At 46.2% G+C, this 22001-nt stretch overlaps 1 protein-coding gene across 3 annotated transcripts in view; it reads right to left on the reverse strand.

The window, feature by feature from the left end:
- Positions 1 to 1017: 1017 nt before the first annotated feature.
- The window catches only part of LBH (LBH regulator of Wnt signaling pathway), a 50375-nt gene continuing 29391 nt past the window's right edge, over positions 1018 to 22001 (reverse strand). For 2 of the 3 annotated variants that reach the window (XM_015112023.3, XM_077958426.1), the window contains exon 3: positions 1023 to 3641. In XM_015112023.3, the coding sequence (XP_014967509.1) occupies positions 3453 to 3641 (189 nt within the window). In that variant the 3' untranslated portion in view covers positions 1023 to 3452. 3 annotated transcript variants of the gene reach the window in all.

Consider the following 22001-nt stretch of genomic DNA (forward strand, 5'->3'; position numbering starts at 1 on the left):
GGTAAAGTCCTGCCAGTTATCCTTGGGGCAGCAGATCCGTTGATCTAGTTGTTTCACTAAGGCTAATGTTAAATTGGGTCTTTATTCTGTAAATCCCAGCAGACACCTTCAGTACAAACCACTGGATTTTCTATACTTACCAAGGTTAAGGAACTCAGAAGAGGGCTGGGTGAAGTCAAAAAGGGCCTTGGATTAGAGAAATGCCCCCAAATCCCTTCTACGAACCACCATTCTCTCACTCTGACCTCCACAAAGCCTCCTTCCTGGTCTCTAGGCTTTTCATCTTGCCCCCTCCTATCCCATCTCCATCGAGCCAGGTGGTATTAAAATGTAAAGCGGACCATGCTAGGTCCTCCCCTTAGAATGAAATCTAAACTCTCAGCCAGGACTGAGTAGCCCTCTTGCATGCTTTCCTCTTCCACCACCCCACCCCATCTGCCAATCCCTTGCCAAGCTGTTCTCCCTGTTGGAATCCTTTTCCGATGCCCCCAACTCCCCTCTGCTCCCTGCCACCTAGTACCTGGTTAACTTCTCTTTGTCACTGCTTCCAAAGACCTTCCTGACCCTCCCAACTGATGTTCACTCTCGGGGCATCCCAGTTTGATGCTGCCTTGCACGCATCATATTCGCCATTTAATTTTTCACTAAGGCAGTGCCGTGAGAGCCAGGGCTATTGCCATTTGTGACCTTGACCTCTTACCAATGCCTGCCAAGCAGTAGGTGCTTGGTAAATGCTTTACATGATAGCCTGCGCTTGCCACATGCCCACCCACTCACCCTCCAGGCTCTGTGAAGGACCTTCTGATATGTCTTGGGTTTTTCTTCCTTTAGAAGGGTAGTTTACACCTTGGCTGTGGGTTAAATCCCCCCCAGTGAATTCTCCCCAGACAAGCCATCAGGTGAGCTACATAAGGAGCCTCTCTTGGGACTCCCTCAACTCAGCCTCCTGCAGGACTTCATCTTGCTCCTAAGCTCACTCCGTTCCAACGGAACAGGAAGGGAAAAAGGAAACCAGACCAGAGTGGAAAGCATTTTCAAACTTTATTTACAACTGTCACAGTGACAAAAAGTAGTTTGGAAAAAAAAAAATGCTAGTTTCTCCCTGAGCCTCAAAAAAGAACAGATAGAAGTTACAGGAGGTTCATCTCACAACAGGCATTTTTACTGAAATACTAAGAATTTTTTCAATACAATCAGTTAGAAATACACACAAATTACTTGGGGGGGGAAAAAAAAAAGAGGAGGCCAGATAGGAGCTCAGCCACTTGTCCAAGAGCAGCTGGGTCCCCCCAGCAGGCTCCACCACTGAGGGTCCTGACATTAGCTGTCAGCCCCTGGCCTGCTCAGACTGCAAACGGTCATACAAAGTGGTCTAGGGACCAGCAAAAAGAATAAACCACCCCCATAAACAGACACATACACAAAGTAGATTTGTTACGCAGTTTACAAGCACGTTCCCATCACACAGCAAGACCGGGACAGGTGATTCAGGGGAGCAGATAAGGGAAGACACCAAAACACAGGAATTGAAAAGGCAAGACCCCCGCCTCCGTCCACTAGGGGAGGCGAGGGAATGAGAGTATGGATGAACCACTCTCTGCAGCCAAAACAGAATGAAGCGGGGAGCAAGAGAGAGGAAAGCCCCTCCCGGTGCAGGCTGCAGGCCTCTCCCACTTCTGCGAGGAGTTGGAAGAAGTTATTGCCATTGATGTGTGTCACACAGGCAGACAACAGAGGGAGGAAGCAGGGGGTGCCGGGACCATCGGCTTCCCAGAACAGAATCCCGCAGACTGCTGTGTCCACAGCACACCCTCGTCCTCCTGCCCCGGCATCCCCAGAGTCACAATGACCTTGAGGTATTAAATACAGCTATATACACATGTCCAGAACTGAGGGTCAACCTGGACTGACTGGAGACCTGAGGGGACAAGCTGCATGCCTTGGTTGGCCGAGTTTAGCTCAAGGAAGGCTCTGAGTCCACCTCTTGGCCACACGGTACTGCTCTCGGGTGGACTGAAGCGTTTGTCCTGCAACCTGCTGCTTCAGATGGCTCTTAGCTACGACAAGAAATGCTAAGTCCAAAGGCCAACTTTCTCATACAACTGGTGCCCTTGCAGGAAGCAGTGGGAGGTGGGGAGGGATGAGGACCACTGTTGAGTAAGGACAGTGCAGGTCCCTTGCCATGCCTCCCTTCTGTCCTTGTCCAGGAACAACATGGGGAGAAGCCAGGGACCTCATGGCATCCTTTAGTCTCAAACTCGACCCCAAGGCTGCCACGAGAGCCTTGTCCCCACCATGCAAGTCACCTCCCCAACGAGACACAGAAAAAGCCACGTCTGCTCTCCACTTGGCAACCACAAGAAAAACAGACCAAGAGCCCCCATGAGTGTGAGTACTGCAGCTGGGCAGACTGGCGGGAATCCGCAGCTGAGCTGGGGACCCATGTGCCCACGGCTGCTGTGGCTGGGGCAGGGAAGGTGGCGGTGAGGAGGAGGAAGGGCCGGCCTGGGAGAGCACACCCACTCCACCTTGGGAGCAAGTCTTGGGAGGGCAGCAGTTGAGGGAGAGACCTTCATGCCAAGTGTCCACCCTGGGGCTTCCAACAAGGGCAGGAAGTGCTCTCACTACTCCTAAAAAGTGCTGGGAAGCAAAATGGATATATCAGGGAGAAAAGCTGAAAAGCACTGCCTCTTAAAAACCGATCACCTTGGCTATGTGAGCCTACCACAGCTGGGAGCAGACAGGCCACGGAGAAGAATGGGGTGACCTTGCCTTTCCTGCACATCACCTCCAGCTGGCTTTGCAGGCAGCCAATTGCTCCTGCTCTCCCTCCTTTCCTCTCCTCCCTGTCATAGACCAACACACCTGAAATGAAAGCAAAGGGTGGGGTGGGTGAAACTGGAGAGAGAGATGAAGACCTTGCTTTCCGACGCACCAGCAGCCGGAGTGAATGTCTGCTGAGCGCATCCTGGCCGCAGTTCTCTGCTCAACGTTTTCTTAAAAACATGTATTTTTTTCTTTTGCCTCATGTTTGTTTTCTTACCCCAAATGTTCCTTGCTTGCTTTGCACATGCCCCACCTCCCACCCACCAAGACCCATTGGAATCCCACCACTGCCTCTACTAGGCTGCCTGAGTTCAGATAATGATCTCAAAAACAGCACTCGCTCCCCCCACCCCCTAACCCCCTGGCTCTAAGCAGCTTCCTTTCTCAGAGGGCCTTGCAAATTGTCAGAGGGCTCCACTGCTCGGCAAGTTTCAAAAAAAAAAAAAAAAAAAAAAAGGACAAGAAAAGAAAAGAAAACCAACTCGGTGATCTGCAGCTGCAAAACAGAAGCCTCGTTTGACATTTTCAGAACGATTGTGGCTCACTCTCTTCTTCCGTCACGATGGGAAAAACACAGTTCAGGAACAGATGCTGGCTGGTATGACCCATGGGAGTCCACAGGGACTCTACTGCTCTTTATTTTCTTTCGCTGTCTCTTCGCAGTTGTCTTGCTCATCCTCCTGGACCAGGAACTCCTCAGGGGGCCACCGGAGCTCCCCGCTCTCCACCTCCCCTTCTGTGGGTTCCACCACTATGGAGGGGAGGCGGTCCTTCAGTTTGCAGCAGCGGTCAAAGTCTGACGGGTCTGGGAAGATCTGAAAGAAAAGCAGAGCAGGTGCCTGGTCATGTAGATATTTGAAAAGAGAAATTCCATTCCTTCTTTGCACATCCGTGTGGCATACTGAGTGCATGCCGTAGGCCAGGGACTGTGCTTTGCACTTGGGAGGCTGTGGGGCATATAAGGCGGGAGCCACGGGAGAATATTCTGGGGCAACATAGGAAACTGTCCCTCAGTCAGACTCTGATTCTAATCCTGAAGCTGCAAGTTTGGGGGCAGTGCCACTGAGTTTAAAGGTTGATGTGACTCTGTTTGGACTCTGTATTTTATTTTCAGATAAAATAATCCCAAACCATGTTATCCACAGTAAGTCTGGTCTCTCTCTGCAGGAAGTATTTTACGCCAGCAGTGCAAAGAATACGACAGGTGCCATAGCATTAAGTACCTCCCGGAATAATTACTGGCACTAAGTGAGCAGGCTACCACGTGCTATACATATATCACTTCCAACCCACACAGTCATACTGAAAAATAGGTGTTGCTAATGCTAGCTTAAAGAATCTCAGGCTTGAAAGAGTAGGTGGTCCAAGATTAGACAGCCTAGAAATGAGTGAGGGATGGGATGAGATTGAAAACTGGGTCTGGGCTGCGCACGGTGGCTCACAACTGTAATCCCAGCACTTTGGGAGGCCGAGGTGGGCGGATCAAGAAGTCAGGAGATCAAGATCATCCTGGCTAACACGGTGAACTACTAAAAAAAAAAAAAAAAAAGAAAAATTAGCTGGGCGTGGTGGTGGGTGCCTGTAGTTCCAGCTGCTCGGAAGGCTGAGGCAGGAGAACGGCCTGAACCCGGGAGGCGGAGCTTGTAGTGAGTTGAGATCACGCCACTGCACTGCAGCCTGGGCAACAGAGCGAGACTCCATCTCAAAACAAAAACAAAAACAAAAACTGGGTCCGTTCGATTCTCCTGCCCCAACACCAGCCTGTCCCTCAAGTAGATGGGTCCTGATCCCATTGCAACTGTAAAGTCAAAGCCAAATCCTGATGAAAGGCATGGCCCCCAGTCACAGGTGGGCTGGAAACAAAATCCAAGGATCCTTTCTTTTTCACCTGTGAACATTCCTGGCTTCTTGCCAGCTCTACACCTGAAGGACTCTACTTCTTTTTCCAGAGTCCCGTCAACCAGGCTTTGTTTTTTAATGCCTACTCTGTGTCCTGCCCAGAGCTGGCAGAAACCCCAAACCTGGTTATAAAATCAGGGTCAAATCTGGCTCTGCGGATTCCCTTTGCACACACTGCCCTGTGACTACAGCTGACCCAATTCTTTGTCCAGCAGTTTAAGTACTTAATCCGCTGGGCTGCTGGTCCCTGCCATTCACAGCCCAGAGCTAGAGAGAAGAGCTTCTGTCTGCGATGCTGGGCTCACAGAATCAGGCGCTTGGCACCTTCACAGCCATCTCTTCCCACCTCTCCATGTGGTAGATGAGCAAACCAAGGTGCCACAGGGGTCAGGAGACCTGCTCAAAGTCATACAGTGTGTTCATAGTGCAAGAAAGGAAAGCAAAGCTTTCAGTGGGTGGAGACACATTCGAAGAGATCTAGGGGGCTGCCTGCTCCTGCCTGCACCTTGATCCAGATGGGGACAGGCCTATGGCAGCAGACAGGAGTCCTCCATTACCAGGACATGGAAGAAAGGCCCTTTTACAAACTCAGGCCTTTCCAATTCTGTGGTGCTCTGAGGGTGCCCGGTCTTAACTGCAACCCAGCCCCAAGCAGTGCTGCCCCAGCCAAGTCACGCTCTCACCACATCACAGGCCACGTGGGGCTTCCAGGAATCATAGGCCTCAACGAAGCTTTCCCAATCCCTGCAGACGAGTGATTATTAACCATTTATCCAATAAGGCCTATTGCTGGGGATTAAGCCCTAAGCCAGCTGTACAACCAGGCATCATTAAAGACTTAACGAGGCTCATAAAAGGTATCATAATGGCAGCCAGGAGAAAAGCCCAGGGACGGGCTGGGCCAGTGTGGGTCACGGAGGCAGGGGGACAAGGACCCCAACTCTGGGCTTTGTCTTCCTACCTGGGCGGCCTAGAAGTTCTGCCCTCGGACGGTGCTGTGCCCGGACGCGCATGTGCCGAGCGAGGAGTGGCCACGTGGGCTTTTTGGGGGTTTCCTCATTTCTTGGGTGAAGTCAGAGCCCCCCACGGGCTGTGAGTACACAAGGCACCCTCCAAGCATGAGCTTTGGGAGTGGGTGTGAGGGACCCTGATGGAGGGAAGTCCACTACAGGTAACAAAGCTCTTTCAGACGTCACCTCATTCAGGGCTCACTGTCACCCTAGGAATAGTAAGACCCGGGACTCTGCAGGTCACATGGCAGAGCCAGGATTCAAACCTACATCTGCTGTTTTCAGTGCCCGAGCCTTCTGAAAAATGGATTAGGCTGCTGCTGGGTCTCCGCCCCATTTCACAGATGGAAAACTGAGCAGGGAGGGAAAGCAAGACTCTGGGCCTTGACTGCCCAGGCAGCTGTCAGGGCCGCAGCCCAGGAGGTGAGCTTCTCAGTCCCGATGCTTGTTCTAAACCTTCAGGATCCAAGACAGCACCATAAGCTGTCAAGAGGAGAGGGGCACCTGCCCTGTGCAGAGCCTGGCCCTGCCTCCACCCTCTGACCTCACTGCCAGGATTGTGCCTGCCTGTGCCAGGGCCACATTGCCAGGGCTGGGAGAGTGAAAACCCAATTCTAACTATGATGGCCAAGGAAAAGCAAAAGGCAAGACAAGCAGGGCAGGGCCAGCAAAAGGAGGAAGGGGAGAAGGGGGAGGAGGAGGAGGAAGAGCAAGAGAAGGAGGAGGAGGAGGAGGAAGATAGGAAGAGGAGGAGGAGGAGAAGGAGAGGGGTGGGAAGCATTGGATTTCATTTCAAGCTGGAAATAGGTCTTTCATTAAAATAAGGAGAAAAATCTAATGATGATGATGATGATGGATGAAATTTTTGCTGAGCAGAATCTCAGACCTCAAAATAGTTCTAGTCACCACCCCCAACTTATCCACAGTTTTGCTTTCAGTTACCCATAGTCAACTGCAATCCCAAGATAGGTAGGTACAGTGCAATAAGATACTGTGAGAGACAGAGACCACATTCACATAGCTTTTGTTGCAGTATGGTGTTATAATTGTTCTATTTTATTGTTAGCTATCATTGTTAATCTCACATTAAGTCTAATTTATAAATTAACCTTTATCACAGGTATGGATGTATAGGATAAAACATAGCATATGTGGTTTTGGTATTATCTGGGGTTTCAGGCAACCACTGTGTGTCTTGGAACGTATCCCCCAGAGATAACGGGGGCTACTGTAACCCTATTTTGTGGATAAGAAACCTGAAGCACAGAAAGGGTGACTTGCTCAAAGCCACGCACCTGGGAAGCGGCTGAACTGGGATCCAAACTCAGACCTGTAGGACTTCAAATGAAGCGTTCACTTGATAACAAGGGTAAGCCACACAACCCAGGCGCTCACTGTGTCCTTGACCACCATTGTATAACTCTAGTCAAGTCCTCTCAACCCCAAACGCCTCAGTTTCTCCTTTCGAGATGTGAGGTGACCTTCTTGTCTCACTAGATGGGTACAAGTTCTTGGCAAATATAAAGATGATAAAATACTTTGAGGACAGAAGCGAAATTGAAACTATAATGTCCTCTTTGGAGCAGTTTCCACAGAACTACAGTAAGCATCCAATCTCCAAGCAAGAGGCAGTCATACATACACAGTAATTAAAATAATTCCAAACAGCGCCATTCGTACCGAGAGCTCCACAATTAAGTCTTTAAAGTCCTTGGAAGAAGTCTGAGAATTGAACTTTTCTGATAGTGCTTACTGCCAGAGGACTTTGCTCCCTGAATTGCTTGAAGCAAGCACTGTTTAAAAAAAAAAAAAAAAAATTTTTTTTAACAAAGCCTGTTAATTGTATTTTTAAAAATTACTATAATAATCAAACCCTTCCATCAGAGATCTTATTTTATTATCAGATTATACCCATTTGGGCCTCAAAATTGTAGCTCTCTCCAAACACAAAAAGTACCCAGAACCAGCAGCTTCTGGTTTCCTTACAGACAGACAGAAAGTCTTGCAAAGTGCTGCTGAGTAATTTGCCAGCACAATCTTATCTCTGACAGCTGCTTCAGAGGCTGACCCCGAGGAGGTCAACATTTTTCCACTAAGTCATGCTTTTTAATCATCTAGGCAGCAGAAAAATGAGAGGTTGCAACTGCAATTTGACGGGTGGGGAAGGCAGTGGAAAAAAGGACTTGAGTCAGACTTGCCAAGCACATGACAGGTAGGGTTGAGGCGGCAGGCCAGCCCGGCATGCTGCCTGCCTGCAGGAACTGTCAGGGAGTAAAGAACTGCCCCTGTTCCCAAAAGAAACTGCTTCTGGTTAAACCTCTTACCCCAAAGTGCTCCTTCTCTCTGTACTACAGAAAGGCAAAAACAAACACAAATCATTTTCCCTTCTCTCTGCGGCGCTCAGAGCCATTTCCCAGCCTCAGCTCAGGCTAGGGCAGGTCTAGAAGCATCCACCGCCAGCTGTGATTCTCCCACCCCTACAGCTTCCTCCCTCTGCCAGCCCTGGACTCCACACCCAGCAGCCACATTGGGCTGCCAAAGCTGATGGCTGAAATGAATCGAACGGACACCAAGTGTTATTAGTCCATTCTCATGCTGCTATGAAGAAATCCCCAAGACTGGGTACTTTTTAAAGAAAAGACTTTTTTTTTTGAGACGGAGTCTTGCTCTGTCACCCAGGCTGGAGTGCAGTGGCACGATCTCAGCTCACTGCAAGCGCCACCTCCCAGGCTCACACCATTCTCCTGCCTTAGCCTCCTGAGTAGCTGGGACTATAGGCACCCACCACTAAGTCTGGCTAATTTTTTGTATTCTTTAGTAGAGACGGGGTTTCACCATGTTAGCCAGGATGGTCTCGATCTCCTGACCTCGTGATCCTCTCGCCTTGGCCTTCCAAAGTGCTGGGATTGCAGGCATGAACCACTGCGCCCAGCCTAAAGGAAAGAGGTTTAATTGCCTCACAGTTCCGCATGGCTAGGAAGGCCTCAGGAAACTTACAATCATGGCGGAAGGGGAAGCAAACACATCCTTCTTCACAAGGTGGCAGGAGAGAGAAGTGCCGAGCACAGGGAGAAAAGCCCCTTATAAAACCATCAGATCTCATGAGATCTCACTTACTATCATGATGAGAATGGTATGAGGGTAACTGCCCCCATGATTCAGTTACCTCCGATCAGGTCTCTCCCACAACACGAGGGGATTACGGGAACTAAAATTCAAGATGAGATCTGGGTGGGGACACAGCCAACCCATATCACCAAGTTCCATCCTTTGCAAATGGAATGAAGCCTTGACGTTCACACACACCGTGAACCTTCCCAGGTCTTGCATGCCCCACAATGTAGAAAAGTAAGCACCATTCTTGTCTCCTTAAGCTCACCCTCAGGCCCAGGATTCTCTGCTCTAACAGCCTCTGCTGTTGGTGGGTCAAACAAATGCCCTGGGCTTCCCTGGACCATCCTGCTGCCTTCACCACCCTCATACTAAATCATCAATCCAACAAGGCAACCACTCACCACAAAGGGCCAAAGTTACTTAAATTGATGTTTATATTATATCACATACAAATTTCTGTTAATAAAAATTAAATAAAAAGTTTAGCTACCTTTCTTATTTTTTATTAGTTTTTTGTTTTTTTTGTTTTTGTTTTTGTTTTCCTTGAGATAGGGTCTTGTTTTGTCACCCAGACTGAAGGGCGATGGCACAATCTCGGCTCTTTGCAGCCTCAACCTTTCAGGCTCAAGTGATCCTCCCACCTCAGCCTCCCAAAGTGCTGGGATTACAGGCATGAGTGCCTGGCCACGGTGAGGGTGAATTTTACAGGGGATACCTCTTCGGAGGCATCCTTTGCCTGGTGGCCTCCAGTCCCAACAAGCCCCCGCATTTGGGGAACTCAGATGAATTCACTTGAAAGGTCAAGGGAGCTTCAAGACTTTGTAGCAGGAAGAGATGGTCTGTAAGATAGTGGATTTTCGGGCTGTATAGATCAGTGCTGTCCAATAGAATGTTCTATGTATGGAAATGCTCTCTATCTGTGCTGGCCAAGATAGTAGCCACTTGCCATGTGTGACTATGGAGCACTTAAAAGGTGGCTAAAATTGGCCAGGCACAGGTGGCTCATGTCTGTAATCCTAGTACTTTGGGGGCAGAGGTGGGAGGATTGCCTAAGCCTGGAAGGTTAAGGCTGCAACGAGCAGAGGCTGTGTGACTGCACTCCAGCCTGAGCGACGAAACAAGACCCTACTCCCCCCCCCAAAAAAAAAATTCTACTGACAATAAAAAACAAGAATAGTGGCTAAAAGTTTATATTTTATTTAATTTTTATTAATATACACTTATATGTGATATAATATAAATATCAATTTAATGTAACCTTAACTGGCCCCGTGTGGCGAGTGGCTGCCTTGTTGGATAGATGATTTAGTATGCGGACTACGAAGGCAGCAGGATGTTCCAGGGAAGTCCAGGGCGTCTGTTTGACGGACTAACAGTGGAGGCTGTTGGACCAGAGAATCCTGGGCCTGAGGGTAAGCTTCTGGAGACCAGGAATTCCTCAGCAGGCTTCTTGCTTAGGCATAAAAGTTGCCAGTGAGCCAGTTCCCACCCAGTTCCTGTTTCGCCCATGGAGGAGAACTGAAAGGCAACACCAGGGCTTCAAAGGCCCCAAATTTGGGGAGCTGGCTATCAACTGTCTGCCTGCACGCCAGGTGACCTAAACCTGCCTGCCCCTGGGGTGGGAGAGGAGAGAGATGCCTGGCACCTGGCATGGAAAATGTGAGCAATTCTGGTCAGAGCCGCCCTCCCCTGAGTGTGCATCTCTCAGCCATCATCTCTGACAAACAACCTGAGCTGGCCACAAAGAGGCCGAGGGCTCTGCAAAGAGCCGAGAGATGCTAATAGGGAAAGCGGACACCAGCAGGTGGAGGAGATGAAAGGTGGTTAACAGGACACAAAGGGCTAATTACCAGCTCTGCAAGCTGAGACCTCCGGAGCCTGGACATCTTGCTCTTTTTCTCAAGGGTGGAAAGAGAAAAGAGGAGGGCCAGGGATGGAGAGGGAGGGGAGAGAGCCCGAGATACATAACCAAGCTAGCTCCCTAAGGCACTGTGGACAAAACCACACAGTAAGCCTCTACCCTCTCTTGTTGCAGAGAAATAAGAAAAATCAGCCCAAACCCACTCAGGAAAATTGCTCTTCCCACAGGCAGACCACAGAGTCTGCAGGATCTGGCTTTTTCCTCGCCTCCATCTCTTATTAAATCTCTATGACCCTGGTCACATCATTTTATTGCCTCTGAGCCTCAGCTGCCTCCCGAGTAAAATGAGAAAACCATTTCCACTTTACGATATGGTTGGCATGGTCACAGTGCTGTGCCTTGAGAGCCAACACAGTGCCTGACAGGCTCATCGAAGCGGTGGCCCATTCTCCTCCTCTCCTCCTCTATAATTTGGGTCAGTGCTAATGCTGATCTTGCAGGGCTTTGGAGAGAATCAAATACAGGTATGTGTGAACATGCCCTGTAAACTCTACCTTCCTAATGATGGTTCTTACTAGGTAAAGCTGGGGTGGAGCATTTAGAGTGAAGAACCAAGAGGTCAACAGCTGTAGCTTGGGACAGGAGCAAATAGGCAGCACTCCTGAGCTTGTGCCCACAAATCCTAGGCCAAGTTCTTTGGAGAAACGGCTGCAACTTCATCACTTCCCTCCCTGTGCCTCTGTTTCCCCAGGGCATGGATTAGGCCTGCCAGAATGAAAACCATGCCCTTGTCACCACCCCACCCCTCACCAGAGGCCTTCCTCTTCTTCTACCTCCTCCTTCTACTTCCTCCAGGGGCCTGCCCCTCAGCTTCCCAAAGTCTGGATTTCTTCTCCTGGAGAACAACAAGGAACTGCCTTGTGTGTTCCTTCCTTCCTACGAGGGGCTGGCTTATAACAATGGGTAGATCTCTACCAGCATCCTGCTCTGCCAAGGGATGAATGAACAAGCAGCAGCTAATTCAAATAAAAAACACACCTGTTCTTTGCCCCCTAATAATGTGTGAAGGCAAGAAATTCAGTTTTTGAAATACTTGCCTCCTGCTATTTTATTATCATCATTATTATTATTTGCATTTTACTGGCTTTTCCACGTGGAATGTGGCTAATAAGAACAGAAAGAATTGTAGCAAAGGGCAGCAGGGCTACTAACTGAGATGCAGGGAAGGAAGAGTATTCTCCAGTCTCTACTCAGAGACTTGTCCACTCACTGTCCATCTTTAAGATTCTCATCTTCCTTAAATCTCCCCTGCACTGGGGTTACAGAACATCCACCTCACTCTATTCTGTCTTATCCTGGTGTCTCTAATCCTATAGAGGACTTAAGCAAAGATTTAGGGCTTATAACAACTGCTGGACCTCCTTCCTTTGGATCAAAGATGCTTAAGCCTCCAGCCTTGAAACTTGAAAGAAAAGGAAATCCTTTGGATAAACACCATCTTTCATAAACATCTCTGGAACACACACCCATCCTGCCAGTCAGGAGTTCCAAATTCTAATTAATTGCACTAACTTCTACTGCTAACTCTGGGCCCAGTAGAATGAGGAAGCTTTTGGAATGTTAGAGAATTTTTTCAAAGTTCTCTGGGGCAGTGAGAAAAGACTTGTTATCAGGCACAGATAACAAAAGACAGTTTTCAGGCACAGATGACTTCAAATATTCATGACTTTTTGACAGTATCATCACTACCTTCTTGAAAAAAGATTGGCCCCCTGTCACCTCCAGGCATCTGTGGGTGGCACATCCCTCTCTCTATCCTCCCTCCACTGGTACTACCCAAATGTCCCATGGTCACACCTCTCTCAGCTGCCATTTCTAACTATCCCCTCATTCTTTGTTTTGGAAACACAAATCTTGAATATTTAGCCTGTCCCACTGCCTTCCTTCCATTTCTTGTCTGGTTCTCTTTCTAACCCCCACCACGTAGCTTCCAGAAACATCCCTGGGTGGAAACAAATCTCGAAGGCCTTCCTTGCAGTCCTGCCCCATGGCCTTCGCTCCACTTTCATTCCGTCTCTACCCATTCTGCAGTGCACTACCAGGACAACTCACTTTGTCCCCCTGACCCCCAAAATTTTTTTGCCCCACACAAGAAGTCTTGCTTGATAGTAGCTCTCATAAAAGAAACTTGGAGATTTTAGTTGATCACAACTGCAGCACTGAGGCTAACAACTGAAACAAACAGGGCTATATTCCTAGAGGTATATGCCTTTCAATGAAACCATCCACGCTAACAGAGGAACTGATGGTCCTGCTACCCTCTCATCAGGCATATCTATTTAGCCTAGGGCAGCCATTCTCCAAGCTCAATTGCCAAGATCCTTTCGGAGGTAACATATTTGCATAGTACTACTAAAGATGTCCTTTGCCTTTTCCACAGTGTTAACACTTGCACTGAGGGTACAGAAAGCAACAGTGGAAGAAACTGCTGGCACTTTGGCGAGAATTAACATAGTGGCAGCAAACCATACTTGGCATCATCAGTTGTTCCCCAGCTCACCCTCATGATTAAAAATGAAAGCAAGCAAACAAAAACAATTAATGCCCTTGATGAAGCAGTAAAAGTAATTTGTATTAAATATTGACTCCACCACATGTCACTTATATATGTGGCACAGTGAAATGGACAGTCAGCCCACAACATTTCTGCTGCTGACGGAAGTACAAGAGCAGTCGCGAAGAAAGCGGTCATGTGACGGAGTTGCCAGCTGAACTAGCCACTCGTGCCATGGAGCACCATTCTTCTTGAAAGAATGACCAACAAATTGTAGTTATTCCAACTTGGGTATTTGGCAGACATTTTCTCAAAAATGGACAAAGTGAGCCTGTCAGTTAGAGGAAAATGGCTGACAGTATTTATCATCAATGATAAAAATAGAGCTTTCAAGTGAAAATTAGAATTTTGGAAAAGTTGTATCAGCCACCACAAGCTTGACAGCTTCCTAATGCTTGAGATCAGTGGAGACATTAAGAAATGTGATTTTATGATATCATATAATGAAACGAGTCAACATTTTGAAGACCTGCATAACTCAGTGAACCCATATTTTCCAAATGATCAGAGCATTATACTAAGCATGGGTAAAAGATGCACTCAAAGTGCAAAATAGACTAATTAATTTTAGTGTACAAAAAGGTCACTGATAAGATTTCAGATATCACATTGCCACTAACATTTAAGAAACTACCACTTGTTGGCTGGGCACAGTGTTTCACGTCTATAATCCCAGCACTTTGGGAGGCTGAGGTGGAAGGACTGCTTGAGGCCAGGATTTCAAGACCAAGCCTGGGCAACAGAGTGAGACCCTATCTCTACAATTAAAAAAAAAAAAATAGCCAGGCATGGTGGCACATATCTATAGTCATAGGTACTTGGGGAGGCTGAGGCAGGAGAATTGCTTGAGTCTAGGAGTTGGAGGCTGCAGTGAGCTATGATCATGCCATTGCACTTTAGCCTAGGTGACAGAGCAAAATACTGTCAAAAAAAGGAAGGAAGGAAAGAAGGAAGGAAGGAAGGAAACAAACTACTACTTGACTACTACTTGTTGAATTTTATGAAGTACCAAAGAAACAAATCTGCATAGACTAGATATCCTTCATTGACTTCAACCAACACATACTGCAACAGATTGACTGGAGAAGCACATGAAAGTCTAGCCTAGTCTTCTATTAAACGAGACATTAAACAGACATGCAGAAATGTAAAACAATGCCTCTCTTCTCACCAAACAATTTCTGTTTTGGAAACTATATTTTTTATTAAAAACTTTTATTTATATCAACATGTAACAGTTTTGTTACTCTAAATGAATAAATAAAAAATTTTGAAAATTCTGTTTTAATTTCTGAAACAGTAAATATCAAAAGATATAATCAAAACAAAAGACATAATCATGAACAAAAGCTCTTTGGGTGGTCCTAAATAACTTTTAAGAGTGTAAAAGGGACTGAGACCAAAAGGTTTGAGAATAGTTGGCCTGGAGAAATAATCCTCTCAGTAAGACGACTATGGGCCAGGTGCGGTGGCTCACGCCTGTAATCCTGGCACTTTAAGAGGTAAGGCGGGCAGATCACTTGAGGTCAAGAGTTTGAGACCAGCCTGGCCAACATGGTGAAACCTCGTCTCTACTAAAAATACAAAAATTAGCCAGGCATAGTGGTGCATGCTTTTGATTCCAGCTACTTGGGAGGCTGAGGCACAAGAATCCCTTGAACCTGGGATGCAGAGGTTGCAGTGAGCTGGGATCGTACCACTGCACTCCAGCCTGGGTGACGGAGTGAGATTCTGTCTCAAGGAGAAAAAAAAAAAAAAAAAGACTATGTAAGTCAAGGTTGAAAAACAACATATTTTAAAACTGGTAAAGATTTGATGGGAACATAAAAGGTGCCTTCTGATATCTGAAAGGCTGATAGGTAGGGAAAGAACAGGTTTTTGCTTTTGTTTTTTAAACTCCAACGGGCACATCTTAGGATGAGGATGGTGGATTTCATGTCATTATTCAGCTTCTAAAAAACACAATAAGGATTAGCTCTCTCACTTACAGACATGGAAATCAGGCCCAAATAGGTGATGTGAGTTGCCTGAGATGACATAGGTAGCAGCAAACCAAGATTAGAAACCAGTTATCCGGATTCTTAGTCTGTAATCCCTCTGTGCTGAGAGGTTCTGGGCTCTGTGTCACAGTGTCCAAAGAATACCTGGGTGACCCGATGTCAGGCTACTGTAGAGACATTCCTTATCAAGGTGATAGGACCAAGCTCAAAGCTGCCCTCCCTTCTGAGGAGCTACAGTGCTATCGCTTTGATTCTAAAGAAAGTATACATATCCGTGGTTTCCAAACTTTTAGTGTAGTCCCCAACAGAATTCTGAACAACTCTGTCTCCTTTCACATCTTCTAAAACCCCGATATATTATAAATATTAACGTTTTAAAACCAAATATACATCCCACTCTTTTAAACGTACTCAGTGGATTACACATACCGTAAGAATTTAACAGCAACCGTGACCTATTAAAAAACTCAAGAACAAGCTCTTAAGTCAAATCTTGTATTCTTACCTTCTCTACGTAAAACTGTATTTCCATGGTACTTCTCCACATAATTTTTTCTTAATGTCATATATTTTTATGTTTGAAAGTTTTTCATCATTAGCTTTTCATACTTCTCTACAATAAAAAGATGTATTTATGCATATACATTGACATTTAAAAAAATGTCCTATGACCTTAAGGCTTTGTTAATTTACAAATTCTGGATTGGTTTATTGTAGCTATTAGTATATAACTGATCAACGAACATAGCACAAATAATTATTAAACACAAAGGTAAATTTTTATTGAGGTTTCTTTTTTTTTCTGTTTGTTTGAGACAGGATCACACTTTTACCCAGGCTGGAGTGTAGTGATGCGATCTTAGCTCACTGCAGCCTCCACCTCCTAGGCTCCAGCGATCCTCCCAACCCAGCCCCTCAAGTAGCTGGGACTACAGGTGCACGCCACCATGCCTGGCACTTTTTTTTTTTTTTTTTTTTGTAGAGATGGGGTTTCCCTGTGTTGCTCAGGCTGGTCTCAAACTCCTGAGCTCAAGCAATCTGCCCACCTCAGCCTCTCAAAGTGCTGGGATTATAAGTGTGAGCCACACATCCGGCTTTAATGAAGGTTTCTTACTGTGATAGTGAGTTGAATTGCGACAGGTTCTCTTGTAAAGGGGAAGAAGGGCAGTTTTGAAGGAAAGGTAGGACAAGGAAGCAGGTGAAGCTAGTCTTCAGGAAATGCAATTTGCAAAAAGCAAGAGAAGAAGGCTTAAGATGTGGAAATGGATTTCCTGAAAACCCTCCCTGCTGTCATGTCCTTTGGAAAGTGTCCGTGAACCCCAGGGGCAGCTGTCCTCCCATTTTAACATTTTGTTAAAATGTGAGGTAGTACAAGCATTATTAAGAAGTAATTTGGCATACAAATCTCTAACACTCAACTGCCAATGAAAACAGTCAGGAAGGTTCCTGATGCTTCAACTGTCATACCTGAGGGGCACATGACCAAAGAGATACAGATTTTAGAGGATCCTAAAAGGATTGTGCTGTGGAATTTCACACTCATTTGAGCTGGTATGTCTCAGCCTCGTGACACCGCCTTCATCATTCCTGTTGTGTCCACATACATGTCTTAGTTTTCCTTCACTCATTTGTTTAAAACATCCTTGTTTAAAAATCTACCACTACATAATGGAAAACTTGTCTTACATTTTTCAAGCTGTCTGTATAACACCTAAATGAACTTTGTAAACCATCAGGAGTATGTGGACCCTGCCGGAGCACTGGCCTGGGCTATGTGTTGTAAATCACCTAGACTCTTGGACAGTTGTTGGGTAGAAGGCCCTTCGACACTGGGTCCAAGACTTCCATTATGTTAAGATCTACTTTTAAGAGTCCAGCCCAGGCCGGGCGTGGTGGCTCATGCCTGTAATTCCAGCAATTTTGGGAGGCTGAGGCAGGTGGATCAATTGAGGTCAGGAGTTCGAAACCAGCCTGGCCAACATGGAGAAACCTGTCTCTACTAAAAATGCAAAAACTAGTCAGGCATGCAGTGGGTGCCTGTAATCCCAGCTACTCAGGGGACCGAGGCAGGAAAATCACTTGAACCAGGGAGGCAGAGGTTGCAGTGAGTCGAGATCGTGTCACTGCACTCAAGCCCGGGCGACAGAGCAAGACTCCATCTCAAAAAAAAAAAAAAAAGAGTCCAGCCCATCCTTAATTCCAGGGAAGGAGTATTTCTCAACCATGAGTTATCCATGAGCCAGATCTGGAACCCCAGGAAAGCCAAGTTGGTTCAGAGACAAGGCATGCATCTGGTGAACCTTCTTGGGTCTCCAGAACAATGTAATTTTACATGGTTTACACAATGCTCAATGTCATTAATAGAATAAAGGAGACAAGCTGAGCAATTGCTGACCCACGTACATTTTTAATCCACAGAGGGGCCGGGCGCGGTGGCTCAAGCCTGTAATCCCAGCACTTTGGGAGGCCGAGACGGGCGGATCATGAGGTCAGGAGATCGAGACCATCCTGGCTAACACGGTGAAACCCCGTCTCTACTAAAAAATACAAAAACTAGCCGGGCGAGGTGGCGGGCGCCTGTAGTCCCAGCTACTCGGGAGGCTGAGGCAGGAGAATGGCGTAAACCCGGGAGGCGGAGCTTGCAGTGAGCTGAGATCCGGCCACTGACTCCAGCCTGGGCGACAGAGAGAGACTCCGTCTCAAAAAAAAAAAAAATCCACAGAGGGTGTCAGCGTACCTACTATGGGACAAGAATATGATCACGAGCTATTTTGCAATGCTGGCTAAATGTTGCTTGAACATCATCAACTGTTATCATCACGCTTGAAGTAAGTTATTAACAAACAATAGGAAGATGTACAATATCTCCTAAATACTTTAAAACAGCCAAATATCTTTCTGACTCTATCCAAAAAGCTCTACCATTATCCCGTCTTTATAGATGTTCTACCCTGGAGATTCTATTTGCTAGAGCTTTCGATGCTGGGAGTTTATATTTTGATAAACTCTTTGATGTTTTCTGTTTTTAAGGTAACATATAATCAGGAGGCTTAATGATGCTGAATCTCTTTGAATCAGTAATTCTACTTCCAGGAACTTATGCCAAAGAAACGAATCAGACCTGTGCAGAGATTTCTGTAAAATGATGTTCAGAATAGTGTTCTTTGTAAGAACATAATATGCCACAACGTAAATATTCAGCATTAAGAAATGTTACATAACAGAATTTTACAAAGAAAACCAAATGACAAGAACATAGTCACGATATTATATTAAGTGAAAAAGGGATCCACTACAGCATGTACAGTACGGTCTCAATTTTATTTTTTAACTATAAGTGCATAGAAAAATACTGAAAGTAAACATACCAAAATGTTTCAGTGGTAGAAATATGGGTGTGGATTTTTTTCTCTTCACATGTCTCTGTATTTTCCTAAATTTCTATAAAGAATAAATATTGGCCAGGCATGGTAGCTCACGCCTGTAATCCCAGCACTTCGGAGGCTGAGGCGGGCGGATCACTTGAGGTCAGGAGTTTGAGACCAGCCTGGCCAACATGGCAAAACCTCGTCTCTACTAAAACTACAAAAACTAGCCGGGCATCGTGGCATAGGACTGTAATCTCAGCTACTCGGGAGGCTGAGGCAGGAGAATCACTTGAACCCGGGAGGCAGAGGTTGCAGTGAGCCGAGATTGCACCACTGTACTCCAGCCCGGGCCACAGAGTGAGACTCCATCTCAAAAAAAAAAAAAGAACAAATATTACCTTTATAATAATAACATACATGTAACAGTATATATACACAATCATACTTTTATCTTTTTTCAAGAAATCCTATTCCACAGACTCGATTCTAAGGAAACAGTATAAAGTATGAACAAAGATTTATAAAAAATTGTATATAAATTTTTATATACATATTTGCATATTTATAAGAGAAAATATATGTAACCTAAACATTTCAACAATTGAATGATAAATTATGTTTTAACTTTATGATATATTATACAGTTATTAAAAATGATAGCTTGGAATATTTTTAAGATAAATTATCATGATATAGTGCTAATGACTTAGATGCCATTAAGTAAAGCAGCAAAATACAACAATGTGTGATCCTGGCTACATAAAAACGTAAGTGCACTGGGAAAGAAGGCAAAGATGCTAAATTGTTAACCATTGTGATTTATGCATGGTGAAATTGTGGTGACTGTAAAACAAAAAAGTTTAAGAAAGAAAATAGGTCGGGTGCGGTGGCTCCTGCCCGTAATCCTGGCACTTTGGGAGGCTGAGGCGGGAGGATCACTTGAGGGCAGGAATTCGAGACCAGCCTGGCCAACATTGTGAAACCCCATCTCTACTCATAAAAATACAAAAATTAGCCCAACATGGTGGCACACACTTGTAGTCCCACCTACTCGAGAGGCTAAGGCAGGAGATTCCCTTGAACCTGGGAGGTGGAGGTTGCAGTGAGTGGAGATTGTGCCATTGTATTTCAGCCTGGGCAACAAGAGCAAAATTCCATCTCAAAAAAAAAAAAAAGAAAGAAAGGAAGAAAATAAAAACAAAAATTCCATAATGAGTATATGTTTCTTTTAAAATTGGAAAAGCATAAAAAGAATAAAATACATATTTTATCAATAAAAATATGAAATTGCCAACAAAGAGGGAAAGGGAAGGAAAAATTTCCTATAATTAAAACGCTAATCTAAAACAACCACTTATTAGCCCCCATCTGCCCTTACAGTTGTGTGTGTGAATGTGTGTGTTGGTGGATGTGGGCTGGCACCACTGCCTATATCCATGGGGATAAGTGGCTGACCTCAAGGCCACCTACTAAATTAGGGCTTGTATGCAGGGCTACATCTAGTGAAAATGCTGAGAAATTGGGAAAGCCAAGGATAGCTCTTAAATCCAGTTTGAACAAGTGCTTTAAGCTCTCCTAAGAAAAGGTGGAAGATGAATTCATGATATATTTTAAATTCTGTTTGGGAACCACCAAATCAAGTTAGGAGAAAGTCAGGCTTAGACACCAACTGTATCTGTACTGAAATTTATGAGTGCCCTCTTTGCTCAGACCAATTCCATTTTATGTGAGAAATCCAGAACTTTCCTTCCCATTGGTTCAAATAAAATTCCTGGCTGAGAGGCAAGGAGTGGATGAGTTTCAGCTAAATGCTTGGGGTCTCTTCCACACAGTTTACCTAAATAAGGTACTGCCGGTGCGAGGCAATTAAGTCCACCAGAGAGGGGGCTTCAGGGGGCTCCCAAAGTTTCCTTGAGGTTAAAATGCTAGCTTGAAAACAGTTTGGAGAAAGCTTTGGGTAAATTTAAATTGTTTTTCAAGATGGGCCTGTGTAATAAGGGGCCCTCCCTCAGCCCAGGAAGGAAGCAGAGGATTTGATGTGCTGATAACAACGCCTTCCTGAGCTGCGCTTGAGGACAAGGGAAGAGCAGGTGGCGAGGTGAGAGGCAGGCAGAGGCAGTACAGAAGCTACTAGACTGGGAAGGAATGAAGCCCCAGCTAGTCTAAGCCCTGTGTGAATGAGGGCCTGTCTTCATATCCTCTGAGGATTACTTCAGGACTCAGGCCTGCAAGATCATTTCAGGACATTTACTAGACACCCAGGAATAGCTCTTGGCTACAGTCACAACATTCGCCACCCAAACTCATCCCTTTCCCTAACAGTACCATCCTTTCTGTCCAACGTGGGAGACCGGGCCTACTGAGAGAAAATGCTGATCCTATAAAAACTGGCTTCCTGAGACTGCCAAGATAAAAGGATTCTCAGTGCAGGACGGGGAGAGAGGAAGGGCCGATCCATCATCCAGGCTCATTAAGCAACTATTTGTAGGACACTGTGCCCAGCGTCTTAGAAACAAAGAGCAGTCTAAGACACAGCGCCTGGCTCAGCAGAGAGGTGAACACATAACCTCTCGGAGAGAGAGGCATCAGGCCCAACACAGGCCCCTTGAGAAGAGGCTGGGATGTATGGCCCTAGTATGCAACGTGTTGGCTGGGAAAGTGAAGAAAGCTTGTTCTCTCCCTGGCCAGGCTACAGACTCACTGTTGTGACCGGGGGGCTCATGGGGGCCAGGAGGAAAGCCCCATGGGTGTAATTCCAGCCGTCTGCAGGGTAGTGTAAGAGGAAAGGTGATGGATCCTCACACAAAGTAGACTTGCTCTGAACAAGGTGAACAATGACTCACATAGAGGCAGAATGTGCAGACACGGGCCCAGTGCCACTCAGAGAAATACATGATTTGTGCTTTTGAGACCAGTGGCCCTAACTGCCTGTCCTACATCCCATTCCTACGATTTTTATCAAGGAGAGAGGCGGGTGGAGGGAGTAGGGATAGGAGAAAAGAAAGTTGTTTCAATTCCAGGAACATGTGTCCGTGGCTGGATGCCTCCTGCCAAATGTTTTGGAATTTTAGCTCTATGTCTCTCCAGGGACTACTGAGGCCTTTTAAGTCTGACATTGTGAAAGATGTTTCCTGGCGACCATGGGACTTGCGTGTAGCTGCTCAGCAGCGCCTCCCAAACTCTTGAGGACATGTGGGGTACTACAGCTGGGAGTAACCAATGAGACGGGTAATGAGGAGGCAGAGAGAATGGATGCGTCATGCCCAGAATGGCCTCGTGAGCTGGTGGGGGACAGAGGCCACAGACCAG

The sequence above is a fragment of the Macaca mulatta genome, chromosome 13 (assembly GCF_049350105.2).
Source record: "Macaca mulatta isolate MMU2019108-1 chromosome 13, T2T-MMU8v2.0, whole genome shotgun sequence".
Taxonomy (NCBI): Eukaryota; Metazoa; Chordata; class Mammalia; order Primates; family Cercopithecidae; genus Macaca; species Macaca mulatta.